This window comes from Lontra canadensis, unplaced genomic scaffold, assembly GCF_010015895.1.
Source record: "Lontra canadensis isolate GAN:19392208 unplaced genomic scaffold, GSC_riverotter_1.0 scaffold3, whole genome shotgun sequence".
Taxonomy (NCBI): domain Eukaryota; kingdom Metazoa; phylum Chordata; class Mammalia; order Carnivora; family Mustelidae; genus Lontra; species Lontra canadensis.
Window position 1 is genome coordinate 43,285,490 of NW_022630997.1, and position 16,957 is coordinate 43,302,446.

General features: G+C 38.5%; 1 protein-coding gene across 4 annotated transcripts in view; it reads left to right on the plus strand.

Moving 5' to 3' along the window:
- The window catches only part of MICU1 (mitochondrial calcium uptake 1), a 235,625-nt gene that overhangs the window by 149,863 nt on the left and 68,805 nt on the right, over positions 1 to 16,957 (plus strand). For all 4 annotated transcript variants that reach the window (XM_032840752.1, XM_032840762.1, XM_032840772.1 and 1 more), the window contains 2 exons: positions 9,321 to 9,403; positions 16,088 to 16,285. In XM_032840752.1, coding sequence (XP_032696643.1) covers positions 9,321 to 9,403; positions 16,088 to 16,285 — 281 coding nt within the window. The remainder of the gene's footprint in view (positions 1 to 9,320; positions 9,404 to 16,087; positions 16,286 to 16,957) is intronic.

Sequence of the window (16,957 nt, forward strand, 5' to 3'; positions counted from 1 at the left end):
TTGCAAGGCTATTTCACTCTTCTGAGGAAGAACATAGAGTCAAGGTATGGCCCACCGGCTCCCTGGTCAAAGGTGGAGATCTCCTATGGCAATCTTTGCCTTGTGCCTTTAGCCTAGAGCCTCTCCTGGGGCAGTGACAAAGCCTGTGATCCAGTCAGCTCTCCTTAACTCGCCATGGCCTTGAGGCGCGGAATACCCTGATACACATTGATAGTCAATTAAGGTCATGTAATTAGTAGTCTTGTTAGACCAGATGGCTTTGATCATGCTGCTCTGGGGAGATAGTTAGAATTATTACAGCAGCCCTGCATTTTGGGTTGGCTACCCCAGGCTACACAGAACCGAGGCAAGAGGAAGAGTGTGCATGGGGCAGCCTGACAGACACCCCCCCCACACCCCAGCAAGCAAGCAGTGCTCATTTCTCTGATGGTGTTACCTCCTGAGTTAGGTAGTTTAGTAAGCAAGTTGCTGGGAAAGGGCATTCTCCTCAGTTAACTGCGCAGACATCCATGCATTTCTGCTGCCTGTGCCAGTTGCTTTGCCCGGGCTTTAGCTTCTGCCTTATAGAAAGTAACTCAGACACCTAGAAATGCCCTGGGGGGAGTCATCAGCCCGGTGAGCTTCCCACAGACATCTCCCCTTTCCAGAAACAATGTTATGACTGGACCGACCTGTGGTTATTATAATTGCAATATGCCCTTCAGTAACAACCATCAGGAAACTTTGAAAAAATAAAGATTTATTATTTAAAAGACCTGGAAATTACACAGCACACCTAGGCCTACACAGTGAGTGCTGTCACATGTAGAGATTGCCCAAGGGTACACTGGCCTGGGGCTCTGCTTTTATTGGACTTGAGGGTGGGGGCCTAGGGTTTCACAGGCTTACCATTCATTGGTGAATTTAAAACAGAAGAGCCAGTGGGCGCCTGGGTGACTCAATGGGTTAAACTTCTGGCTTGGGTTTAGAATCATGATCTCAAGGTCCTGGGATTGAGCCCCATGATGGGTTCCCTGTTCAGTGGGGAGCCTGCTTCTCCCTCAGCCCCTCCAGCTCCTTCTGCTCTCTCTCTCTCCCTCTCTCTCTCTCTCTCGTAAATGTTCTAAAAATTTTTTAATTGAAAATAAATAAAACATAAGGGCCAGAATTTAAAGTGTGGGGAAAAGATAAGTGACCCAAATGGTTCGTGATCAAAATCACCCACCATCTCTAGAACAAAGGAGCCTCAGTGCAAGCAGGTGGCCCAGCTCTCTGTGGTCCTGTAGCTGGCAATATGTCTGTTTGAGATAGCTCTCTTTGAAGTGCATGCCTTGGCCACCAAAGCTTAATGCACTTGCATTACAAAAAAGAACGCTGTCAAGGCTTACAATACAGGTAGCATTTGAATTAAATTATGAGTGTGTGTGTATCTCTGGGAGTGTGGGGGCAACATGACTTTTATCCAGGATGAAGTCATCCATTTCTTTTGATGTTTTAGGAGTTGGAAATTTTAGCTTCCTTTCACTTTCTTCTCTCTACTCAGTTTTTACAATTTTAATAATCTGGCATTTTTTTTATTCCATGTTATTTCTTTATTTATTTATTTACTTGACAGAGACACAGTAAGAGAGGGAACACAAACAGGGAGAGTGGGAGAGGGAGAAGCAGGCTTCCCTCTGAGTAGGGAGCCCCAATGCAGAGCTCGATCCCAAGGCCCTGGGACCATGACCTGAGCCAAAGGCAGACGCTTAACAACTGAGCCACCCAGGCACCCCCATGTTATTTCTTTAAATGACTTTTACATTACATATTTTCTCTTTCAGGGATATTTCTTATACTTCATTATTATATATTTTACATTTTGGGAGAATAGCCAAGTGTGTATGTGTACTAGTGGCCTGCCTGGATTTGAATTCTGGCTCTCTGACCCTGGACACACTGTACCTTAGTTTACTCTTCTTTAACAAGGGATGTATAATAGTACAATGTCACAGAGCCGTTGGGAGGATTAAATAATTCATATAAAGTGCCTATACATAATAAATGACATTTAATAAATGTCATGCCAGTTGCCATGATTATTATTGTATTAATAACCATTATTTAAACTTAACTCTGTTATACTGATTTTATTACTCAATTTATTGCTCACTTCTTAATTGATTTCCTCTTCTCTGTCTTTCTTTGATTGATTTTGGTTGTTGGCTAAAGAATTTCCTGAACCGGGGATTGCAAACTTTTTCTTAAAGGGCTTGATAAATAATTTAGGCTTGCTGGCCTTGACAACTACTACTACTTAACTACTGAGGTCTCTGTTGCCTTGAGCTCCAAAGCAGCCATAGGCAGTACATAAACCAGTGGCTCACCAGGAGGGCATAGTTTACCGACCCTTTTTTCCTTTTTTTTTCTTTTTTGTGTAATCTTATTAAGGTATGTGGATTATACAGTTTCAAACCCTTGCATGTCTGAGAATATCTTCTGTCACGAATGTAGATAAATGATGACTTCATGTGTATGTAACTCTTAGATGACAGCTGTTTTCCCTCAAGACTATAGAACTTGCTCTGTAGTGTTCAGGTGTTGCAGACAATTGTGATACAACCCAATTCTTTTTTTATGACAACTAATTTTTTTTCCTCCTGGATGGCTGAGGATTTCTGTTTTCTTTATCCTTGGCATTTGTCATTTCACCAGGGGAACTATTTTTCTATTCTGTGTTAAAACAACAAGGCGAAAGAGAAGAACAGGATTGATGTACCATGAACTTGGCTATTTCAGATTGCATTATTGTCTGTTTTTGTCCACTAAGGACATTTTCCATATATATAGTATTCCAGAAGTTAGCAATGAAAATTGCTTATCATTTTGAATTGCATATGGTGTGATATGGTGTTTTAAGTGGCAGAATGTTCACTATTTTGTATTATATAGTTTGGTTCCTATTTAATTGAAGCATACAGCTGAATAGCCACAAAAAAGCATTCAGGAGGGGCATCTGTGTGGCTCAGTCAGTTAAGCATCTACCTCTTGGTTTTGGCTCAGATCAAGAGCTCAGGGTGGGGCGCCTGGGTGGCTCAGTGGGTTAAGCCTCTGCCTTCGGCTCAGGTCATGATCTCAGGGTCCTGGGATCGAGGCCCACATCGGGCTCTCTGCTCAGTGGGGAGCCTGCTTTCTCCTCTCTCTCTCTCTATGCCTGCCTCTCTGCATACTTGTCATCTCTCTCTCTCTGTTTCAAATAAATAAATAAAATCTTTAAAAAAAAAAAAAAAAAAGCTCAGGGTGGTGAGATTGAGCCCTGCAATCTTACTCTGTGCTCAACAGAGTCTACTTGAGAGTCTCTCTCCCCCTCCCACTCACTCACCTGCCACCATGCCCTCTCTCACTCTTTCAAATAAATAAATAATCTTTTTTTTTAAGTCAAGAAATAGTCTAATTGAATTACCCTTGCTTGAGCATATTAAATCACAAAATTATAAGGAACTAAAATTTATAATAAAGTCATTACAGTTTTTAAAATTATAATTCTAGCACAATCCACAGGGAAAAAACCCTTGATTTTAACTTTATTTCATAACACAGTGTCCATGTTATTTCACGGTAACTGGTTATGAACCAGTTATACTCCATGTGGATTTCTTAAATTTACCATTCCATATTTTGTATTTCAAGAACAACTGTTTGCCTAGTTTCAGAGCAGAATGCCATAGTTATTCTCATCATCCCTGTTAACTTCAGATGGCAAGATTAATAATGGATATTTTGGTCAGTAGATAATTCTACAAGACAAAGATAAAGGAAAGCTTGACAATGGGACTTCTGAGTGAGGCAGAAAGTGTAATAGTTGAAGTTTTGAGCCACTGGTACTCTCATTAAACCCTGCTTCACATAATATGCCAGTTAACTGTATATAAAAGTTAAATGTAAATTACATAACTTTATTAAAAAAGTTTTTCTTGACTTTGTACGTATCTTTCGTCATTCTTTAAGTCTTTTATATTTTTCAAATATTTGCAGCCTTTTTTATTAGCTATAGTGTTAACATGACACTTGCCATGAAACTATTAGAAAATGCTGAAAAAGCTAACATTATCATATTTACTTCCTGTAAAATACTAAGAGAAATGAAATTAGACTTACAAGGCAACTTATTGATGAAAAGATAATCAATCTGCTGCTGCTTAAGTGTGTTGAAAATAATTCTTAGGATGTTTTCATATTATATAGCACTCTTCTTCTGAAGCTAAATCATCCCAAGGAAACGCACAGCTACAACATATTGTGCTATGAGAACTTTCCTTCTCTCCTCTTTATAAAAGGCAGAAAGATTTCTTTCAGACTGCATATAACCATCATACGTAGAAGAATTCAGGGAGGGGTATGTTTTGAAATCCAATCTTATAGGTTCCCCCCCCCACCAAAAAAAAGCAAGACAGATAGAAAGCAAGACACTAAGCCTTCATAGAAAAGGAATGCTAGTACGTTAATCAGCAAAGAAGCAATCCTGTTGTTTCTAGAAAGGATAATGTCATTCCAGAATTAAGGAATTCCAGAATTAATCCTAAATTACATTTAGGATATTCTGCATTCATGGGAGACATTGGCCATCTGAAGTATCCCAGGGGAGGGCTATTGAGTGCTGAATTTGGAAGAAAGTTCTGAGAAACCCTAATAGAGGTAAATAATATGTTTTTATGTATTCAAAAGACCATCATAGAGATGAGGAAGCAGATTTATGTTTTTATCTCTGTAGAAAGTTAAGCTAGGATAGCTTGCAGGAGCTACACAAAATTAGATTTGTATTCTGTATGAGAAGAAAAACTCAATATAGCCAGCAGTGCTTATTAGACTTCAGAAGTGGGTGACCTCTCTCTCTCAGAAATAATCAGAGGCTATGTAATTATCCTTACAAATTCAGTAGGCAACTTTGTCATTAAATAGAGGTTGTTCATAATCTAAAGGTTTTTTTCCTAATTCAGAGTTCTCTGATACTGCATATTACCTCATTTATCCTATAGCATCATTTTAAAACAAGAATAGTGCAGGTAGGAATTCTATGGTAGGAGAATCAAACCGACAGGAAATAAGAATCTAAGCTATTCATGTTTTTGTTTATTCTGTCAGTACTACCAAAAAAAATTTCAAGGCATAATGACTCATGTTGTTGGAAGAGCAAGAATTAGAGCCCTGGTCTTGTGCCTTTTCTATTAAAAAACAGTGAAAACAGTCATGAAAGTCTTGAGACAGTTAGTGTTGTTGCTGTGATTATTTGATTTACTACACATAGACAAAGATGCTGCTTTTTTTCTTATTACTGAAAGGAAGCAGAAAAATCTACTGTGCTTCCAGGAACAATCTAGAGTCATTATTGTTATCACTACTGTTAATCATTGAATGATATAAATACAGATTCTAGGCTAGAACAGACCTAATGCAACTCCATTTCCTAGTAGCAAAGATGGTCATGGAATTTTGAGTTAAAGTTGTACAGTAATGAACTTTGTATAGAATCTTGCTGTTTTAATCAGTTCCAACATATGCTATCATTTTGGAAATCATTGTACAGGAGGTAGATTATGTCGTTAACACAGTTGGGGAAAACTTCACTGTTCACTGTGTAAGTAGCCTGGGATTCAAAAGAATTCCTCTCTCAGTTCCTTTCTGTGGAAATAGGTTGTGAGTTAGCAGAAACCCTGGACACCTTAAAGCTTTCCAGAACAGCTAGATTTAAAAATTACACTGAGGACACCTGAGTGGCTCAGTTGGTTGAGCACCCAACTCTTGATTTTGGCTCAGGTCATGATCTCAGGGTTCCTGGGATGGAGCCCCACATCGGGCTCCATGCTCAGCGGGGAGTCTGCTTCAGGATTCTCTCCCTCTGCCCTTCCCCCTGCTCTCTCCCTCTCTCTCAAATAAATAAATAAATCTTTGAAGAAAAAAGTGAATATATTTTATATCCTGAAGCCTACATTTAAAGGGAGACAGGGAAGTACAAGAGAACATGATCAGCAGATGAAGACTGAATAGGATGAAAGAACTACTCCTATAAGGATCTTTCCTGATAGACTGGTTAAGGCCTAACTGAGAGTGCGCAAGGCCACTGCCCTGACTTGCCTTTTCGTGGCCGGCGCTCCAGAAGCTCAGCCTCTGGAGTAGTGTCCGTGCACATACTTCAATGAACGCTCTGCAGAGCTCCGTATAAAGCAAATCCTGTGTTCGAAAGTAAGCCAGGATCGAGAGATATAGAAAGCTCAAGAAAGTACAGGATGTGCTTTGTTTGGTAAAATGAATTTAACCTTAGTTGTAGGAAGCCATATAAACTATGATTTGCTGAAATAACTCATTCTGTCATTTAAATGATGACTGTGCCTTCACAAAACTCACAGGACAATAAGAATGAAAGATGATGATAAAGCTAAAATTTTAAGCACTCTGCGCACCCTCTGTAATCAGTAGAGCTAGGGAATGGGAATGCTGCTTTAATTCATGAGCTCTAATTCAACATAGTTACTGGCTTTTGCCAAGTTTTTCCCTATTTCTGTTCATTAGGTCTATATTCCCCCTGATGCCATGTCCTCGGTCACTGCTTCCTTTCTCCTTCCTTTTACCTTAAATATTGGCATCCAGCTGCACTCTATCCTTTCCTCCGCCTTCTCCTCAACCCTCACTTCTCTGTGGGCACCCCCACTTCAGGCTCTTTGTGCCCGCAACTGCCAGCTTTCAACCCTCTTGTCGAACCTATAGACCCTTGTTTCCCACTCTCTCAGCGTTTTCATCTGAAAACAGGCTGTGGACCCCTTAATTCAGCGGGTCGGCTCTGAATTCCTTTTATTTCTCAAACCTTTTGCATCTGTTTTAGCTCTTGGTTAACGACATGCAAGCTACCCAGTAGCCTAAGGCAGTCATGCTGTCAGCCTTTTTTACTCTCAACTCTTCACAGCTAATTAATCATTAAGTTGCATAATTCCACCTCCTTATTCCAAATGTGTTTCTTCCTCCCGATTACCATTGCTATCACCTCAGTTCACATTTTCAACCTTTACGAGAGCTTGCATGATCTTCTCTGAAGCTGGTTCTTCTTTTCCAGCTCATCCTTCAATTCACGCTTTAGCCAGAGAAATCATTTATAATGCCTGTTTGATGGTGCTACTCCCCCACTGAAAACTTCCAGCAGCTTCATATTTTCTGCAGTTGTTACAATCTCAGGTATCTACAAGGAATAGGCAAGTAATGTGTTTGAATGAAGTGGTCCACGTGTAAGACAATAGGGAAGAAGAGGAGAATACATACCTGCCTAAAGCAATTCATATTCAGAATCCTTAAAAACAGGTGACAAACCTGAGAATCTAATGTTGCCTGTGGGTTTCCAGTTAGTGCAGCCAATTCTAACGTATGAAAGTGGCATATGCAATGTTTCTCTTATGGCAGCTATGTCCTTGAAATAAACAGCTTGGAATTCAGCTATTGCAGAGACTGATGTAATCAGTGAGTCATGTTTTGTTTTTTGTCTTTCTAGGTTAAAACATACCAGAATAGAGTATGTGTTTGTTATTGTTCAGAACTACTGTCTTACTATTGGATGCGATGGAGCATAATGAAAAAGTTTATTGTCTTTGGAGTCATCGTTGATCTAGGTTCACTTACCATATCTGCCACATACTAGCTATGCAATTTTGAGCTAGTCATGTATGGCTTTTCAGGGTTGAGCATACAAAATCAGATAATTATCAAGCTTTACATTATCGAGCTCAATGCTTGGCTTAGTAACTCTTCAGTAAAAGCACCCAGACAAGTAGGAAATATTAAAGAAGTGACAGTAAGTATACAAAAATCTAATACCCCCAGCTATATCCTTTACAACAATTGTACTTGTGACATAAAGAAGTACAAACCTGTTGGAAGCCATTATCAAGTAAGGCAGGCAGCTGGAAGCTGACAGGCACATGATTCACGCAGGCCACTAAAAACCAGGAGCTCACCAGCCTAGCTGCTGGCTAGCTGGCTGAAAATAGAATTTGACCCTACAAGGTATTACCACTGACAAGTTCATGAGGAAGATGGGACTATGGATTCTCTGTAACTGTGGATAATGTGCTAAGCCTTTTTTACTTTTTTTGTCTACATACAATCTTTAAATTTTTTAATAAAAGTTGTATTAACTGAAAATTTAATTCAATAGTATTAGCATATATAAGATGTTTTATTTTGGTTTATTCTCCACAGTTATATAAATTTGAAGTACCAAAGGAAGGAAGTAAATAACTTTGTTTTCTTTACCAGAATATTTAGCATGGTAAGGAAGAAGGGACATTACATTTTATTCTAATATACAAGTATATTAATTATATTTATAGTATACTGCTTGATCTAGGAACTCTAAGACATCTTGAAGAGTTTTTACCATTCAGTTAAGGGAAAGAAAATATATACATGCATCTTCTCAGGCTTTGCATTTTTCACTTTATTTTTAAACTCAGCTTTATTTTAGCATTTACATATACTTTGTTCAGTGATTTGCATACCCAGCTGACATGGTTGAAGTAGGAGGCTATGTAGCTACCAGTATGCTTTTCTGCCTTTAGATAGTAACCTGATGGCTGAATGACATCTGCTGAACTCCTGATTGCACTTAAAAATGGAGAGACTAGAAAGACCAAAGTAGAAATCTAGCTGGGTTTTTTTTTTTTTTAAGATATATTCATGTATTTTAGAAAGAGGGAGCGTGTGTGTGAGAGAAAGAGCGAAAGAGAGTGGGGAAAAGGGCAGAGGGAGAGGGAGAGAAGCAGACTCCCAGCCGAGCCTGGAATCCGATGCAGTCCAGTCCCACAACCCAGAAATCACAATCTGAGCCCAAACCAAGAGGCGGATGCTTAACTGACTGCGCCATCCAGGTGCCCCCAAACCTAGCTGGTTTTAAAAAGGCAAGACAAAGGCTTAGAGTTTTAGCCTCTTTGCAGCAGTATGTCTCACTCCAAGCAGACTTCCATGCCCAGATAAATAAAGCTATAATTAAATAACTAAGCAACATTAATACAGAGTTAAGAGGATGGTTTTTAATAAAGCAAAGCAGAAGTATTTAGGAGATTAGTGTTAAAACTCAAGAGACAAGTGCTGTCTTTACTGGCCATAGTCAAGTTTCTCTTTTGGTTTTAAGGAGTATCACTACATATTAATCTAGATAAATAGAGTGGCATTCTGTGACTTGATAATACTTTGTGTCTAACCATCTGTTTTTCTTAAAGAGATGATTTTTTATTTTTAGTCAATGCCTTCTAAATACTTTTCTTTCTCCCCCTCTCCTTCTTCTCCTTCCCTCCTATCCTTTCCTTCCTTTCTACTTGCAGCTCCTCAGAGAAATTTTGAAATCGCCTTCAAGATGTTTGACTTGAATGGAGATGGAGAAGTAGATATGGAGGAATTTGAACAGGCAAGTTGTCCTGGAAAGTTTCTCTAAGTACAATAATATTTAATACATTTTCATGTGCCTTGGAGTTATTTTGGTCTTGGTCAGCATACTCAGATGCTATACAATTTTTGAAGTACCAAATATGTCATTTAAAAGAAAAACATCCTCACTTTTAACAAGCCGGTTTTGTTTGTTTGTTTTTACTCTAAATATAAGTAATTACTTGAGCATATGATTAAGGTCAAAGTTCTTCTGATTCTCTAACATGGATTAGACTATGATGCTGAGAGGAAAAATTATGGCTGTTCAGTCATGTGTTTAGTCAATGTTTATTAAACAGATGCTTTGTGCCATATAGTTCAGAATATAAGGATGTTTTGAAAGAATTTCTGTAAGAGAAGGAAACATGATACCATGCCTTTGACTGTAGGAGGTCCAAGCCAGAGACGTGTACAGTTTCTGATGAATCCTAGGAAGAGATTACATTTCCATAAAACTTCTATCATTGGTGGGCCATGATACCTCTGTAGATGCAATGATTATGATTGTCAGACTGGCTTCAAAACAAAATATGTATGGATATATGGGAGAAAACATTTTGTATTTAAAATAAGGAATGTAGCAAAAAGGAAATTGGAGAAGTACAGTACATCTTTAAGTAAGAAATCCACAGAGACAAATATTTTTGAATACCTGGAGACATTTATTCAAATCTGCACCCTGTTTCCATCGAATACCTTCATTTTCCCATAATCCTGCACTTTACTGATATTGACAAGTTGTGTCAAATGATTACATGTAGAACTTATTTTGGTATTTTTAAATTTTTATTTTATCTAGGGGAGTATGGGGGATATTTTATATTCATTTGGACTTTAGAAACACTGAATTTCCTCCTGCTGCCCCCATTTTTCTTTTTTTTTCAAGTTTTTATTTTAATTCCAGTTAATGTACAATGTGACATTAGTTTCAGGTGTACAGTATAGTGATTGAACACTTCCATATTTCACCGTGTGTTCATCACAAGTGCATCTTTAATCCCCATCACATATTCAACTCACCCCTGGATTTTATTTTATATAAAACTACTTAATTTTATTTTTATTGCGGTATTATTGACATAACATTGTATTAGTTTTAGGTGTAGAACATAATGATGTGATCTGTGAATATATTGCAAAGTGATTACCACAATAAGTTTAGTTAACATCCATCACCACACAGTTACAAATTTTTTCCTTTTGATGAAAATTTTTAAGATCTACTCTCTTTTAACTTTCAAATTTACAGTACAATACAGTGAACTATAATCACCATACTCTACATTACATCCCCAGGACTTATTTATCTTATAACTAGAAGTTTATACCTTTAGATGACCTTCACCCATGGGGACCCCCCCACCTCTGTCAACCAACAATCTTCTTTGTATGCTTGAGTTCGGCCTTTTTTTTTTTTTTTTTAAGATTCCATATATAAATGAAATCATACAGTATTTGTCCTTCTCTTTCTGACTTATTTCATGTAGCATAATGCCCTTAAGGTCCATCCATGTTCTCACAAATGGCAGAATTGTCTTCTTTTTTATGGCTGAATAATATTCCATCATATATATACACATACATCCATACATATATTTTCATCCATCTGTCCATTGGTGGATACTGATGTTCCCATATCTTGGCTATTGTAAATAATATTGCAATGAACATGGATGGGTGCAGGTATCTCTTTGCAATAGTGATTTTGTTACCTTCTTATAAATACCCAGAAATGAAATTGCTGGATCATATGGTACTTCTATTTTTAATTTTCAGGGGAACCTCCATACTGTTTTCCATAGTGGCCACATCAATTTACATTGCCAGCAATAGTGCACAGGTGTTCCCTTTTCTCCACATCCTATCCAACATTTGTTATTTTTTGTCCTTTTGATAATAACCATTCTACCAGGTGTGAGGTGTTATTTTGTTGTAATTTTGATTTTCATTTTCCTGATGTTGAGGGACATTGAGCACTTTTCACGTACCTGTTGACCATCTCTATGTCTTCTTTGGAAAAATGTCTATTCAGATGTTAAAGAAGGGAGTGCTATTTCATCTAATGTGATCCCTTGATAATTGGGCACCTTAAACTGATACAATGTCTAATATTGACTACAAGGAATTTTTTTTTTAAAGATTTTATTTATTTATTTGACAGAGAGAGATCACAAGTAGGCAGAGAGGCAGGCAGAGAGAGAGGAAGGGAAGCAGGTTCCCTGCTGAGCAGAGAGCCCGATGTGGGACTCGATCCCAGGACCCTGAGATCATGACCTGAGCCGAAGGCAGCGGCTTAACCCACTGAGCCACCCAGGCGCCCCGACCACAAGGAATCTTAATATAAAAAGCCTTTTAGACCAAAAACAAAAAAATAATTATAAGGTAGCTAATGAACAAATGGCTCTCTTTAGAAGTTTCTCTGCTTCATCTTTATACATTTTACATTCTTGGGAAATATAAGAATTTATTAAGTTGACAGTGCTCTAGGCTTCCAAACATTCAAACTTTGTACTTACTTCCCAGGTAAACAGGTGTTTTCTTGACAGTGTATTCATCAAGCTTATAAAAAAAAGTTAAACAGAAGCAGGGAGAGGACCTCACATATTTCAAAGTTAATGTTGCATGAAGCAAACTAAAAGCTAATTCCTTGATTCATCTTTTTCTAAAATCACTTTGATCGTACATAAACACATTACTAAAAGGCATTAATCTACTGTTAATACTCTGTGAGTTTTCTCTGACCTTTCTATCACACAGATCCTTTCTCTAACCCATTTCATAGCAGATCAAAGCAAAAGATCGTAGTAAAAGATAATTTAAAAAAAACCAACCCTCATAACTGTTTGGGCTCCTTTCACCCAGTGCCATGACAGAAATTTTTTTTAGTATGAAAGTATGAGAAATAATAACTCATTTTTGAGATAGAAGAATGAAATTTTATTTCAGAAATCATGTTTTATATTTCTTTTGATTTTCTCCACAGCATAAAGCATGTAGTAAGCATTCACATGACTAGTTGAATTGATGTTTTGATCGATTCTCATGTTATACCCTTAACAAATTATCTACATAAAATATTTTAAGAAAATATTGGGGATCCTGGGTGATTCATTGGTTAAGTGTCTGCCTTTGGCTCAGGTCATGATCCCAGGTCTCAGAATTGAGTCCTTTGTCAGGCTCCCTGCTTCTTTATCACCCTCTGCTTCCTCCCCACTTGTGCTCATGCATGCTATCTTTCTCTCAAATAATAAATAAAATCTTAAAAAAAAAAAAAAAAGAGGGGCACCTGTGTGGCTCAGTTATTAAGCATCTGCCTTCAGCTCAGATCATAATCCCACTGTCCTGGGATCAAGCCCCACATCGGGCTCCCTGCTCAGTGGGAAGCCTGCTTCTCCCTCTCCAACTCCCCCCTGCTTGTGTCCCCTCTCTTGCTCTCTCTCTCTCTGTCAAATAAATAAATAAAATCTTAAAAAAAAAAGATATTTTTCAAAGTTTTTAAAGAATGCTTATTGTAAATAGTAGTTTCTATATAATGCAGTAGTATTGAGACTATGTGATTATTAATCACTAATGAAGACCATACTGCATGAGTAGTTAATTTTCCCTAAACTCTTTTTCCCAGTCACTTACCCACACACATTCCCAGCACCACACACTTGAGGCTTAACACACGGTGTCCACCATAGGAAGGATATAAGCTGCAATATTTACAGCCACAGGCAAAATATAAATCATGGTAGGTTCTCAGTACTGGTTCACTGTTAGTGAAAATTCTTCAGTACTCACAGTTAAGCAGATAAAATGAATTGTGTATTGTGTTCAAAACAACAACAAAAAATGTTCTGATTATCCTGTATTCAATTTAATTATTAAAGTCCTTTTTTTTTTTTAAGGATTTTTATTTATTTATTTTTCAGAGAGAGAGAGGGAGAGCAAGCATACACAAACGGGGAGTGGCAGGCAGAGGGAGAAGCAGGCTCCCCGCTGAGCAAGGAGCCCAGTGTGGGACTCAATCCCAGGACCCTGGGATCATGACCTGAGGGGAAGGTAGATACTTAACCAACTGTGCCACCCAGGTGTCCCCTGTATTCAGTTTAAAGTCTAAAAATTCTCAACCTAAAGAATTAAAAAAATCCATTGAGTATCTGTCTTTCAAATCTCTGTGTACATAAGAAACAAATTCAGCTTATCTTATTACCACAATAAAATGTGGACCCCGAAGAAATCATGTCATGTAACCTAGAGTTACAAGGAGATTTAAAGATAATATACTCTGACTTTTCTAGTGAGACAAGTAAGGCCCATAGAGTTTCACTGACCTGCATAAATTCTGCTCTCATAAATTCTTTCTCAGAACAATAGTCAGACCTCATGTCTCCTGACCCCTTGTCTCATGTCTTTCCATTATACTACTCCACTGTTTATACAGCCATAGACTTAACTTAAATCTTCTTTATGGTCACAGGTAAAAAAATGAAATACATGATACATTTAACTAAGGTAAATCTGTTGCTATAGCTCTTAAATTTCTAAGTGTTATGCTTTTCCAATTTGGCAATTTAAAAATCATTACCTGGGACGCCTGGGTGGCTCAGTTGGTTGAGCAGCTGCCTTCGGCTCAGGTCATGATCCCAGCGTCCTGGGATCGAGTCCCGCATCGGGCTCCTTGCTTGGCGGGGAGCCTGCTTCTCCCTCTGCCTCTGCCTGCCATTCTGTCTGCCTGTGCTCTCTCTCTCTCTCTCTGACAAATAAATAAATAAATAAAATCTTTAAAAATCATTACCTACAGGGGCGCCTGGGTGGCTCAGTGGGTTAAAGCCTCTGCCTTCGGCTTGGGTCATGATTCCAGGGTCCTGGGATCAAGCCCCACATTGGGCTCTCTGCTCAGCGGTGAGCCTGCTTGCCCCTCTCTCTCTGCCTGCCTCTCTGCCTACTTGTGACCTCTCTCTGTCAAATAAATAAATAAAATCTTTAAAAAAAAATCATTACCTACAAAGCTTTCTGTATTGTTTATTTATATAACAGACCTTCATTATTTATCTTTACATAACCCAATTTTAATTATTCTGAGTAGTTGCTTTTTTAGCTTCTAAAGAGGTAGAAAAGATTGCAGGAACTAGTAAAAAAGAAAATGCTACAATAGTCATAGACTTGCTTCAAAAGCTCATTTGTATAGTTAGGCCATAGTTGCTAGTTCCAAAACTTATCCTTTCTCAAAAAGTTCATTTAAAAGTTCTCAGAAGGGGCCCCTGGGTGGCTCAGTGGGTTAAGCCTCTGCCTTCAACTCAGGTCATGATGTCAGGGTCCTGGGATTGAGCCCCCCATCAGGCTCTCTGCTCAGCGGTGAGCCTGCTTCCTCCTCTCTCTCTGCCTACTTGTGATCTCTCTCTCTTTCACTGTCAAATAAATAAATAAATAAATAGTTCTCAAAGGCAGTGCCTGGGTGGCTCAATCGGTTGAGTCTGATTCTTTATTTTGATTGAAATCATGATCTCATCGGTCCTGAGATCAAGCCCATTGTGGGGCTCCCCACTCATGAAGGAGTCTGCTTGAGATTCTCTCCTTCTGCTTCTCCCCTGACTTGTACGCATGCTCTTTCTCCCTCTCTCTCTCTCAAATAAATAAATCTTCTGTAAACTTTTTTTTAATTAAAGATTTTTAAAATTTATTTTTGAGAGAGAGAGAGAATGAGCACTAATGGCTCATGAGAGAGAATGAGCACTAGAGGAAGAAAGAGAAGCAGGTTCCCCACTGAGCAGGGAGCCTGACGCAGGAATCAGTCCCAGGACACCAGGATCATGACCTGAGCCAAACGCAGACACTCAACCTCAACTGACTGAGTCACCCAGGCACCCTTCAAATAAATAAATCTTTTTTAAAAAATAATAATAAAAATAAAACTTCTCAAGGACTAAATTAATTTCCCAACTTTTCTTGGGAAATTATTTCATACCAACTTTGTATTTAATTTATTATTCTAGGGTCACCTGGGTGTCTCAGTCCGTTGAACATCTACCTTTGGCTCAGGTCAGGATCCCAGAATCCCTGGATCGAGCCCCGTGTTCAGGCTCCTGGCTCAGCGGGAGTCTGCTTCTCCCTTTGCCCCTCCTCCCTCTCATGCTCTTTCTCTCTCTCTCTCAAATAAATAAAATCTATTTTAAAAATTTGTCATTCTAATAAATGTGTTATCTCTCTTAGATGTCAGTATTTGCCTATAGCTATGCTACCTCTTGTCATAACTAGAGAGTCAGTAGTTAGAAGTATGAAAAGTCTCCTGAGTTACGGAATGTATTACTGAGAGGTTGATGATTATTTTAGTGTTTTGTGAGAGGTTTTGAACCTCAAACACAAATGCATGCTCTTCTCTGAAGAGAGATTTTTAAGAGCATCTCAGTTACAACGGTGTCAGGTGTCTCTGTTAAAATCCTGGTTCTGCTACTTGCTAGCTACTTGACCTTGAACAAGTTATTAAACACTCTGCCTCAAATTCCTCATCTGTAAAATGAGGACCATCGTAAAACTTAATAGGATTGTGCGCATTAAAAGAGAATCATAGCACCGTGTAGGCAAATAATAAATAATCAGTAGTCAGTTATTGTTCTTACTTTTTTATACTTTTGTACTTTGTAATGTTTTTCTGAATGGGGCTTTGCTTCTTCTCCAGGTTCAGAGCATCATCCGCTCCCAAACCAGTATGGGTATGCGTCACAGAGATCGTCCTACTACTGGTAACACCCTCAAGTCTGGCTTGTGTTCAGCCCTTACGACCTACTTCTTTGGAGCTGATCTTAAGGGGAAGCTGACGATCAAAAACTTCCTTGAATTTCAGCGTAAACTTCAGCACGATGTTCTGAAACTAGAGGTAGGTATTCCTTGGACTTCAGGGGAATAGGGCATCATGGAAGCACATAGAGCCCCTGGATGGGGAGGGCATGCACTATAGACATTCGTTCAATCTATCTCCAGCTGTGAGAACTGATTGGTTCAAACCTGACAGCAGATAGGAAATACTATATTCTGTGAAGATGTTTGGAGGTAGGTGGTTCTGGGACTGAAAACCAAAAAAGCCTAAATTGAAAATCTTAGTTGTCTTTGGATACTCAGCTTGAGAAAAAAGAAATTCAGGGGTAAGAGTAGTTCTCAACTTGAGCATGTATCCCCAGTTTTACGTTTATTTCATAGAAGGCACCAGGAGGTAGAGTTGTGGGGGGATAATAAGTAGATCTTTCCTTGAAAGCTTACAAAGCTAAAAACAACTGGAAACACAAAAATGGCAGAATAAAAATATCCGTGCTCAGAGTTGCAGAAATGTCATACTGTGTTTGGAGATTTACTTTTCCACCTACAATTCAAACCATCATGCTGTTGACTTCCTAGACACAACTCTGTGAGAGTATTGCCTTTCTCTATGTGTATATTTAGTGAATTAAGTGTATTTTGGGTTAATTGGCTACTAAGTCTATTATATTCAGAACATTCACTAAATGCCTCCTAAGGCACTTTTTTTCCCGGAAAAAATGAAATCTGATCTTCA